The sequence below is a fragment of the Onychomys torridus genome, unplaced genomic scaffold, assembly GCF_903995425.1.
Source record: "Onychomys torridus unplaced genomic scaffold, mOncTor1.1, whole genome shotgun sequence".
In the NCBI taxonomy this organism is placed as follows: Eukaryota; Metazoa; Chordata; class Mammalia; order Rodentia; family Cricetidae; genus Onychomys; species Onychomys torridus.
In genome coordinates, this window is record NW_023412557.1 from 1 (window position 1) to 12383 (window position 12383).

The 12383-nt window shown below is 35.8% G+C and overlaps 1 protein-coding gene across 1 annotated transcript; it reads left to right on the top strand.

Annotated features, from left to right (window-relative positions):
* Window positions 1-3410: 3410 nt before the first annotated feature.
* Window positions 3411-12170, top strand: LOC118575704 (putative KRAB domain-containing protein ZNF788; the record flags this gene model as incomplete). The annotated part of the gene is made up of 4 exons (XM_036176134.1): window positions 3411-3437; window positions 9726-9852; window positions 11233-11318; window positions 12075-12170. Coding segments are annotated over exons 1-4 (336 nt in total), but the record flags the coding sequence as incomplete, so codon positions are not given.
* Window positions 12171-12383: the final 213 nt, after the last annotated feature.

Sequence of the window (12383 nt, forward strand, 5' to 3'; positions counted from 1 at the left end):
AAGGATAAGAGAAAAATGAACATTATATATAAATTCTTTGTATGTTTTACTTCACCTTGACAGCCCATCCATTCTTTAACTGGAATTGAAGCTTACCTCCTTAGGAGTCCAGTATATAAAAACAAAAACAAAAACAAAAACTGAGACTCTCAGCTTCATTTGATTGAGCAGCTACTGGAGTTATGAACCTTCCATTTATATCTTGCAATTTTTGAGCTGCAGTTAATAAGGCATTCCAATTAATTCATATATCAATATATATGTGTGTATTTGTATGTACATATATGTATATACATATATATATATATATATATATATATATGTATATACATATATATATATGTATGCACTGATATCGGTAAAATGACACATGGATAGATAGGCAGTAGGGAGAGAGAGAGAGAGAGAGAGAGAGAGAGAGAGAGAGAGAGAGAGAGAGACTCATTCCATTAGTTCTGTGACTCTGGAGAATCCTGACTAATACACTGGGGTTCCCAGTCAATTAAATTTATATACTTTTAATATCCAATTTTAAATTTATAATCTACATTTCTGAAATACTCTTAGCAAATACTTCAGTACCAGGTCAGAAACATTTTCAGAAAATACCTTTAATATTGTGTATAGCTAAAGAACATGGAAACAGTGAAACATAGGTTGGATGTTATTGATGATGAAAAATTTTATGAAATAGTATGAGCTCTTAGAAACATGGCAAGATTAGGTTATTTGTTTGGATCAAGTTGATAGGTTCCTGTTAGTTAGTGGAATGCTACTTACTTATTCAATGTAGTAGGCATTCTTTTTTTTATTTTCTTTTTTTTCGAGACAGGGTTTCTCTGTGTAGATTTGCCCCTTTCCTGGAATTTTCTTTGGAGACCAGGTTGGCCTTGAATTCACCGAAATCCACCTGTCTCTGCCTCCTAAGTGCTGGGTTTAAAGACATGTGCCAGGCTCATTGTTAAATCTATTCTATTTCAAATATTATTGAAATTGATACTTAAAAGGGAAACACAAACTTCAATGCTCCAAACACCAAGGAAGGAGAAAGTAAACTCTGTCTCCAGTTCTAAAGCCACCATTTGGAATTGTAGTTAACTGACTGAATGATGGTGCTGGGAAGATGGCTCAGTAGTTAAAGAACACTGACTACTTTTCTAGAAGATCTGGATTACATTCTTAGCACCCCCATTGTAGTTAGAGTTTTTCTGCCTGGCCCACAGTCAGGACAAATCTCTCTAATCCACCAGGTCCATAGATGCTCAGAACCAACCAAGTAAACATATGGAAACTTACATTGTTTACAAACTGTATGGCCATGTTGTTATGTATTTCTTTAATCTTAAATTAACCCATTTTTATTAATCTATACTTTGCCACATGGCTCATAGCTTACCATTTCCTTACACCTTCCTTGTCATGGTGGCGGCTGGCCGTGTTTCTCTGCCTCAGCCTTCCAATGTCCAGAATTCTCTTCTCTCTTGTCCCGCCTATACTTCCTGCCTGACCATTGGCCAAACAGCATTTTATTTATAGAGAGCAATATCCACAGCACTTCCCCCTTTCTTTTTTCTTTTAAAAAGGAATGTTTTAACTTTTACATAGAAAAATTACATATACCAAAATAATTACCAAGCAATAATTACAGTTATAATATTAAAGAAGATACCTTATCTATATTATATTTGTGAGACTAAGGTTTTATGTCTAACATCATTTATCATAATTTATGAAATTATATCTATCTAGTTTTCAACCACATCAATGACCTCAGAAGGATATAATATGACCTGAGAACTAGGAAAAGGATGCAAGCCACTTTCCGGAGTCTTGTAGGATAGACAGAGACAGGTGGCATCCTGGACAGTCACCTAAGGTTTTTTTTTTTTTTTTTTTGTAAAGTAGGGGCATTTGTCTTTAGCGCATAGGGCTACAATCCCTTGGTCACTTTTTGTTGTGTCCTGTAGAATGTCTGTTAGTTTCCCCTGAAGCAGGAACCTGAAGGACCATTTTGCCAAGCAAAGTTTTGTTGTCACCATTCATGGGATCCTGAATGTCCAGGTGATCAAGCATTCCAGGCAAGAACAGGTTTTTTTTTGCCGAAATGGCTATTTTTGCCAGGGTGAAGATAAACTCCATATGAAGTGGCCTCAGTTTCCATCGTCCTTTCTGAAGTAAATCAGTGCTGCCAGGAACAGATATGCCTCACTGTCCACAAAGTCTAAATTTTAAAATTATTTTAAATGCCATATTTTGTAGACCTTTAATGTGTTCAAAGATTTCTTGTCTATCTGAAATATATCTATGTATACCTAGAAAACTTCACATGACTATAAGTTTAACTATCATAGAAGACTAATTGATCTGTATTGCTTAATTATCCATTACAATCTAAATGAGTTGTATAAACATAATACCTCAAATGAAAGTAGAAATATATTTTATACAGAATAACAAAATTAACTTTAAGTTTGTATCAATAGACTAAAATCTATACCAATGTAAGATATTTTAAACTAGTTGTTGTTTTTTAAAAGTAAGTTCATTAATCTACACTTTTATCTTATTATATCTATATCATATGTCCTTTTTTTTAGAAAGAGATCACATTTATAATCAACCTGATTTAAATAAAAATATTGTTTTTTTTCTGTCCCACATCATAGGGCTCTTTTGATTTAAGACACAAGAATCTTTTTATTTATTTATTTTATTTATTTTTAGCAATATGTTTGTCTGAGTTTATAGAAGCAGTGAGCCAATTCTATCTCCAAAGCCAGCTTGAAAATTTTAGGAAATTGGGCATAGTTTCTCTTACTATTTACTGCTGGAGGGGGGCGCGGTATCTTTTGGGGACACAAAGAAAATTTTAGGATTATGGAGTAGTCAGTGAGGGCAAACCTGAACCAGTTGCCTTGAAACCATTCTGGATGTTGGATCATGTGGGCCATTGTGCTATCAGAGTCATTTTAGGTGGTCTTGGCTGATCAAACCTGATGTATCTTAATCTGGAACAAATCCTTAGCCTGTGGGTTTCTGTGAAAACAAAAGCAGAGCCTCTTCTTCAAAGCAACATATCCTTATATCCAAATTTTGAAGTCAAGGTGTCTTTAAAATTTACGTATTTGTTTAAATCAATAGCTTTTACAATCAAATCTTTTTTTGTAGTTAAAAATCCCAAAGATAACATAAACCAGATTCTCTGTGTAATATCCATCTTTGTAAGACTGAAGCACTGCTGTGGCTGCTGGCTCCGCCCACCTCTGCTTCCCAAAGTGGTGGTGGTACAGTTTACCTCCAGCTCTGGGTCTGGAGCCATGTGTATCATCAACTATCAGAAGAGAATCTGTCGCCAGTAGTTTTGTTTGCTGTGCAGCTTGAGTGTTGCTGCAGGGAGCTGAACAGAGAGCATGGCCAAGCTGGAAAACCACAATATGGTGAGTGTGCGGCTGCCATCCCCAGACTCAAAGGAGGGCTCAACTGAGTCATGGGAGTCAGTGTGTTGAGTCTTCCCCTTGCTGGGTGGAAACAAGTGGTCAGATTCAAAGTTAAGCATATTCTTACTTTGTCCTGCATTATCTAGCATGGTCCTGCTCATCCTGCATGCTATAATGTAGATATTTGTTGTCCTGCATGGTTCTGCATAGTCTTTGCAAATCTTGGGGCTGTTTGGCTGCCACTGAATACATTCACTCTGCTGGTTGCCTCTGTGCAGAATATTGGCAGCAGGACTATGCTTTGAAATGTCCCTGTTGACATCACTGTGACATGTTGGAACCATGCATGTGGTGTTTCTAAAGATCACAGATTTCCAAAGTCAAAGAGGCCTGTTTTCTCCCTTATATTCCAAAAGTTCTACTCTTTGAACATTAAACATTAAGATTTAGAATCTAACTGAAATTAATTTTGATAGCTTGTAAATAGTATTTCCTGTGTAAAGTTGCACTCCAATGATAAATTTTGATATAGAAGAGTAGAATTGATGGTAATAGAATTGATGGTATGCAGTCTTTACACTTCTTAGGAGACATTAATTCACAATGTAGAATTTAGGTAAGATAGGACTGTATCACAAGTACCTCAAGGATAAATAGTATGCTGACCATGTCGGGTAGAGATTAGTATGATAAGATGCAAGTGTTTCTTTGTAGCAGAAATCTTAAAATTTTTATTTAATAAAATCAAACCTGAGGCCAGTTATTGGGGTGAATGCTGGAAGATCAGAGACACAGAACAAGCCACTGCCTCCTCACCTCGCCAGTTCCTCAGGTAGACTTTTTCCTCAGACTGCAAGCTTCTGTGTCCTCATCCAAATGTGTCTCAGCTGAACTGCTGCTAGAATCTGAAAAGCTTAACCAGCCAAATGCTTCTAGCTTCTGGTCCTAAAGCTTTATACATCTTTCTCTTTTTGCTGTTACTTCATGGGATTAAAGCATGATTCACCATGCCTTGCTGTTTCTAATGTGGCCTTGAACTCAGAGGTTTGCCTGTCTCCACCTGCCAGGTGCTGGTATTAAAGGTGTGTACCACCACTGCCTAACCACTATGTTTAATTAGCAGGTACAATATTTCAGGGAATGCAATACCACCACATTTGTTCCCTAAGATTAGCCAGCTACATTCCATAACATGGGAGACAACCCTGGTTTACAACCAGTAGAAAGGCCCATCCTTCCATTAAAAAACTGTCCTCTAACATGCTGTACAAGAGACAATTACAGGGTCACAATTAACATTAAGTCCTGGTATGCAATGGAGGTATATTAATTCTAGAACAGGGGCATTTCTGGTCTTTTGGAAAAGCAGTTTTAAGTCAAGATCTCATACATTCATTCAGGTGGATGTGAACCCTGTCTGTAGGTGGGCTTGAACCCTGTCTTTATTATCTCCTGACTCATCATGCTAAATTTGGGTTTACAAGTTCACGCTATAACTGAGTTCTTAAATTACCAGTTTGAACCCCATAGTGAATTGTCTGTTGCACAACAGAGAAAGGAAATCTGTGTGGAAAATGGCTTCTTCCTTCAGACCAGAAGAGGAGGAACAGTGGAATTGACCTGCAGACAGAGGTGGGGCCTGCAACAGAGGGATGGGTCACTGTGTGCACTACAGTGGGCATTAGACTATGCAATAGCTTGATCATAGACTGCAGTTGAGTGCAGTGAGCTGCAGGGTCTCCATTACAAAGGACTGATGGGGCATGGTGAGTGACTTTCATTGTAATTTCCCTGCATGCATTAATTCCTTCCATGTGGATGAAGACAGAATCTATTTGGCTGGTATTAATTTTATGGAGGATACCCTGAACTACTAAGTATTCAGTTTCCAATTAGCGAACTTTCCTATGAAGATATGTTCAATCCTGGCTGATACAGTGAAATCAGATGACAGGTTTGAGATACAGGGCATTTTCTGTAACTAGGTGTGTTAGCTTAAAGCATTCAGTGGCTATCATTTTACATGGGACAAAGTCATTCAGTCTTTCATTAATGGGATTCACTCTACCATGGAGGTGCCTACTCCATTTCAAAGTCAGTATATCTACATATGCTTTTAATTTTTTTATCATTTTAAAACATTATTATTATTATTTTTTAATATCCATTTTCTTTTAATGCATTACTAATAGTTTTTTTTCTCTTTTTCTATGTTTCCCAATTTAAGAATTTTATTTCTGGCTGGAGAGATTGCTCAGAGGTTAAGAACACTGACAGCTTTTCCAGAGGTCCTGAGTTCAATTCCTAGCAGCCACACTGTGGGTCACAACCACCTAATGAGACCTGGTTCCCACTTCTGGTGTCTAGACATACGTGCAGATAGAATACTATATATAGAATGGATAAATAAATCTTAAAAAAAGAATTTTATTCATTTTTAACAACTGTTTGTTTATGTATTTATTTATATCATTTTATAGCAGTGCTTCACAAACTTGGAGGTCATGGATCCCGTGGGGAAATCAAATGACCCCATCTTAGGACTGGAGAAAGTCTGTCAGGAAGTGCAGATATTTATATTATATTCGTAACAGGAATAAAAATAGAGTTATGAATTAACAGTGAATATAATTTTATACTTGGGGTTCACCATATCATAAGAAAGTGTATTAAAGAGTCTCAACATAAGGAAGGTTGTGAACCATTCCTTCTGGTCAATATCTCCTGTAGCTCCAGTTTGCCTCACATTATGTAATTGAGAATTGTGTTAAACACCTAATTCTGTCTCTGTCTACCAGTGCTAGAGAGATAGTCCTGCAACTTCTTCCAGGCTGGGCCTTGACTGGTCTGTGGGAAGGAATAATATAGCAGTGAATGAGTATCCTCCAACTTCTCTAGATTTTATTGTGAATTAACAAATGAAGTGAGACTTGTGTAAGAACTGAGTTCACTAACCAGCTGTCAAGCAAGTGTAGTCACAGCAGAGGCAAGGATGAGCTAGGAAGACGTTGAAAACTGTCATGCAGTGATAGTAGTTGACCTTAGTAGTGAGTAGTGAGGTAAGCAATGTTACTGATCAATAAATGTTCTGATTATGGCAAGGTAATATTTGAAGAAGCCAAAGGCCTTCCAAAGATCAAGCTGAGGCTCAAGAGTCTTGGTGATATTATCTTTTGATTAAAAGCTGTTTCCTGCTATGAATTTCTCATTTGCTCTTGTAGGTTTTCCATCATTCACTGGGCACAATTTTCCCTCTACTAAAGGAATATGTAGATAATTTTCTGAGCAGTAACTTAGCCAGGATCCCAAATTTCAGGCGCTTCTGTCATTATTATCTTTAGCAGCTAGGAACATCTCAAGAAGGACAAAAGTGTCTAATCAGAGATAGATATGTACTCTCTAGAAACTGACTTTAGCATCCAGAATACCTGTTTGAGGAGACCTGGTACATGTGCTGATAAAGTTTAACTTTCTCAGTTCTAAAGTCTTATCCCTTGTTTTAGATTCATCTTTAACAATTAATTCAGAACTAAAGGATACCTACTTAAGTACATCTAGCCATGATGGAACTTGTCTAGCCAAGTTATCTAATGTCTGTGCACACTTGCCAGAAACAGCAGGAGCAGAGATATCTTGGAGAGATAAGGGTCAAAGGAACAAAAGGTCAGTTTTACTTTCATAGTGGAATGGTCAGAGAAGAGAAAAGAGAGTAGAAGAAATAGACGGTTAAGAACTGGAGAGGAATGTACTGAAATGGGAAAGAACTAGATTGAAGGGCTAGAAGAGAGTACTAGAGCAACAAGATGGAAGATGCCAGATAAGGAAGAACAAGATGAGAAGGAAGGAGATGGGAGAGGAGGTAATATGGAAAAGAACTAGATGGGACAGAACTGTGATGAGAGAATTAAGATAGAACTTATAGGTGAAAGAAGAACCAGGCAAGAAAGATGCTAATTTTTTCATTTCTGTAATAGCCTCTGTTTCTGTTTTCTTTAATGTTTCTGTTTTCATTTGAGGTCTTAAACAGCTTTATTTGTTTCCTTCAACTTTTTGTTTATTTTTCTTGGCTTTATTTGATTTCCTGACTTTTTATTCTTATTATTTGTGCTTTCATAAATTTATTTAATCGATTTATTCATTTCTTTTTAAGAACCTCTATCATTTGGGTTGTATTTTGAGACCATAAGATGTTGCGATACTTAGGCTATGAGTCATTTTTCTTGGAGAAACTAGCTGCATAAATGGAATAGAAGTAACCAAAGAGAGACGAATGGGAAGTTGTGGGGAGAAAGAAATCTAAGCCCTTTGAAAATGAAGCTCCATGTGTCTGACAGCGAACTACTAGATTTAATTGTAATACTGATGTGTTTTAATCTTCCCATCATCTTTCATCATTATGTCTCAATTCCTCTTTGGAATGAAAATGGGTTTTCTGTGTCATTTGTATGTTGGAGAGATTTAACATGTTCTTTGATATATAAGATGACACAATCAAGAATTGGTCTTGCCAAAAGAGATTTTGGGTATTTGAACAGTGTAGGGGGGTGTTGCAGACTATGAGCATCATTGACATGACTATAAAATGAATTTTTTCATTGATGATCCTGAACCTAAAATGACCTGGGTCAGAATCTATTCAACTGAATGGAAAGCTCCCAGATAGGATGAGGTAATTGAACATGTTTCTCTCCTTGGTGACTCTTTTTGGGTATCTAGTGGATCCTTCAGGAGGAAGAACCCCCCCCTTCATGAAATATCTCATTGGTGGTTGTGATGGCCTCAACCCATTTCCTTTTCTGTGTTTCTACTAAATTGTGGTTGAAATGAATCAGCCAGCTTCCTTCTTGTGCTGTCATGACTCCACCACGAACAAGTATGCATAGTGTCAATAAATCAGATAAGATACAATTGAAAAAATTGATAGTCAATGCTAAGCCATTTTGCTACCTTGTTGTTGTTTTTTTTTAAATTTTGTAGTTTTTATTTTTGTCCCTGAAGACAAATGTTTTTCTGAGTAGCCTTGACTATACTAAATATAGCTCTGTAAACCAGGTTGACCTCCAACTCAAGAGATTCACCTGACATTTGCTCCCACATGCTGAGATTGTAGGTTGGCCTACATTCCAGGTTTTTTATATATATTTTGTTTGTTGGGCCTAGAGTATATGTTTTTGTACTGGTCAAGCATATGTTGTTTTGCTCATCTTTACCCACCATCTTGAAATTTGAATGTCAGTAGAGGATATCATTTTCTTCTAGGATGCAGTATTCATGATAGTAATAGTGCCTGAGCTTAGCATTCTAAGGCATTAGATCACAAGAGTGTTGCATTCTTCTTGCTTGTGTTTCTTTTGATGTTTATTAATGAATATGATTCTTTTTTTCTGCATGAATGGATATGCACCACACATATGCCTGGACCTCACTGTAGTCCAAAGAGAGTCTTAGAACCCACAAGCTTGGAATAATGAACAATTTTGTGATTCCCCAATATAAGTACTGGCAAATGATCCCCTCTATATACAAGACAAGTAAGAGCTCTTAACTTCTTAACCATCTCTTCTTCCCTGTGTTGATTATTTTTGACCAACAATGATATTTCAAATGTAACCATCTTTCTATTTGTAACTGTTTAAATGCACAGCCATTTTAGTAAGATTTATGAAAGTACAACTTAAACTGGAGCAATTCAGATTTTTAGAGATTGAATACAGAACTAGAATGAATGTCTAACTCTTTTTAGGAACTTCAGTAAAACAATCTCTGACTTCACCTTATCTTTTTGTTTGTTTGATGGAAGTTTAAAGTGCAGGTGGGTTCTTAATATTTACTTTTTGCTGTCCTATAACTGATTACATAGACTAGGCTAACTTTCAACTCAGAAGTACATATATCTGCTTCTACCTTCTAAGTTCTGGGATTAAAGGCATGACCCATTTCACTCAGCTTAAAATTTTTTGTTGTAGTTAGTAATGGTTCATGCAATTTCTCTGATGCTTGCTCAGTAGTGTTGAAGTGTTTTCTTGTCTTTCTAACTCTGTTAATAGGCATTTCTCTTGGAAGACAATATCCAATTCCAAACATTCATAAATAATTGTTGTAAGCCTCCTATTGAGTTTGTTTGTGAAGTAACTTGATGATATCATTGTAATGTCTGAGTCATAAAATGTGTGTAGTAGTCACCGGAATTATGTGGATATATTGTCAAAGAAGCACATATTTACAATTTTGTATCATGCTTTTTGTTTTATATACATGTATGGTACATGTATGTATGGCATATTTTAGAATGCAGTGACCTACAATGATGTGCATGTCGACATCACTGAGGAAGAGTGGGCATTAATGGATCCTTCACAGAAGAATCTCTACAAAGATGTGATGCTGGAGACCTACATGAACCTCATTGCTGTAGGTAATACTGTAAATTTTCCTCCATAAATTAAATACCGTGACACCTGTTGATTGATTATTGGTTCCCTTCTGCAATTCTGATTGAGAATGAGAAAGAATGAGCTGAATAAATCAGATTTCATTCTGCGGATCACTGAAGATATTAATGTAAAATTTTCAGTTTCTTGTTATAATTCATTTATCTTTCTTGTCCTATATTTTAGGCTACAATTCAGAAGATCTTAAAGTTGAAGAACATTGTCAAAGTTCTCAAAAACATGGACGGTAATTTTCTTCTAGATGATAGAAATGGACTTCTGGATATATAGATATATATAATTCCTCTGGAAGTTTTAGTATGATGAAGCAGTGTAAATAGTCACAGCTTAAAATGCATCGATGATCAATAAATGCTCATAAACACATGTACCTCAATGGCAGGAAAGTGAATTTTGTTTGCAAGTGGTTCTTTTAAGAAGGAAGACAAAAAAACATGAATGGCTAAACAGAAATCAACATTTGAATAACAGCTTCATCAAAGCTATGCTATACAACTGACAATTGATTTAGTTTCTTAGTGTTCATAATATAAAAGATATACTCGTTGAATATGTGATAAGAATACATACACAACCTTGTTATAAGCAAATAGTCTATAGTATAGTTACTCATATAGTTTTTCTCTCTTTGCTAATTTTATTTAGATAGGTAGTTAGAGTCAAGAGTTATGGGGGGGCATTATAGAGAAACATAATTCCCTATACCACATGTTGATGAGGAACAGAAAGTCCAACTGTAAATGAAATGTGTAAATATTATTGTTTTATTGTTTAATAGTTATATCATATGTCACTCTGGATACCATCTCTATGAACATAAGAATATGGAAAGAAGTAATGTAAATCTCTCCATATCAGAACAATTAGAAGATACATAGTAGTTCCATGTTGAGTAAAGTTGTTGAATGTGATTCAAGTTTACAAACAACAGGGTTTCCAACTTCATTCAGAATAGATCTAAAGCACACCACAAAAACACCCTATGAGTACTGAGACTGTGTATATGCTTCTGTTTGTCCTGGTTAATGATGAACATGTAGCATGACACACAGTATAAGAAACTTTATCAACGGAATAATTGAGGGAAATTTCCAAATACTCCAAAATCTCTTTAAATATGTGAAAAACCTCAAGGACAAATAATGGTATAAATATGAGCCAGGTAATAAAGGTTTTTATCATCACAGGCATGTTCAACATTAGTGTAAACAACATGTTAAAACCTTAAGATCTCAGTTCTCTTTATATTTAGACCAAATTATAAAATTAATTCATGCAGATATAAAGACTCAGCAATGTAATGAATGTGATAAAGCTTTTAAATGTTTCAATTGTTATTGCAGGCATAAAAGAAGTGATACTACAGAGAAATCACATGAATATACTGAGTTTGGTAAAGACTTTGAATGTCATAGTCATCCTCAAAGGCATGAACAAACACATACTGGAGAGAAATCCTATGAATATAATCAATGTGGTAAAACCTATGCACAACACAGTCATTTTCACAGGCATGAAACTACACATATATGTAAAAAAGGTAATGGAAGTAATAAAAGTGGCAAAGCCTTTACTCATTGGAAAATTCTACAATTAGATAGAAGAACACATTCTGGAGAGAAACCCTATGAATGTAATCAATGTGGTAAAGCCTTTACAAAGCCCAGTCATCTTCAAGTACATAAAAGAACACATTCTGGAGAGAAACCCTATGAATGTAATCAGTGTGGTAAAGCCTTTGCTCAAAAGAGTACTCTTCAAATGCATGAAAGGACACATAGTGGAGAGAAACCCTATGAATGTTATCAATGTGGTAAAGCCTTTACAAAGTGCAGTCATCTTCAAGTACATAAAAGAACACATACTGGAGAGAAACCCTATGAATGTAATCAATGTGGTAAAACCTTTGCTCATAACAATGCTCTTCGATTACATGAAAGAACACATACTGGAGAGAAACCCTATGAATGTAAACAATGTGATAAAACCTTTGCTCAGTCTGGTCATCTTCAAGTACATAAAAGAACACATACTGGAGAGAAACCCTATGAATGTAATCAGTGTGGTAAAGTCTTTGCTCAAAACAGTACTCTTCAAATGCATGAAAGGACACATACTAGAGAGAAACCCTATGAATGTAATTATTGTGGTAAAGCCTTTGCTCAACACAGTGCTCTTCAATTACATGAAAGAACACATACTGGAGAGAAACCCTATGAATGTAAACAATGTGGTAAAACCTTTGCACAGCCTGGTCATCTTCAAGTACATAAAAGAACACATACTGGAGAGAAACCCTATGAATGTAATCAGTGTGGTAAAGTCTTTGCACATCCTAGTCATCTTCAAGTACATAAAAGAACACATTCTGGAGAGAAACCCTATGAATGTAATCAGTGTGGTAAAACCTTTGCACAGCCCAATCACCTTCAAGTACATAAAAGAACACATACTGGAGAGAAACCCTATGAATGTAATCATTGTGGTAAAGCCT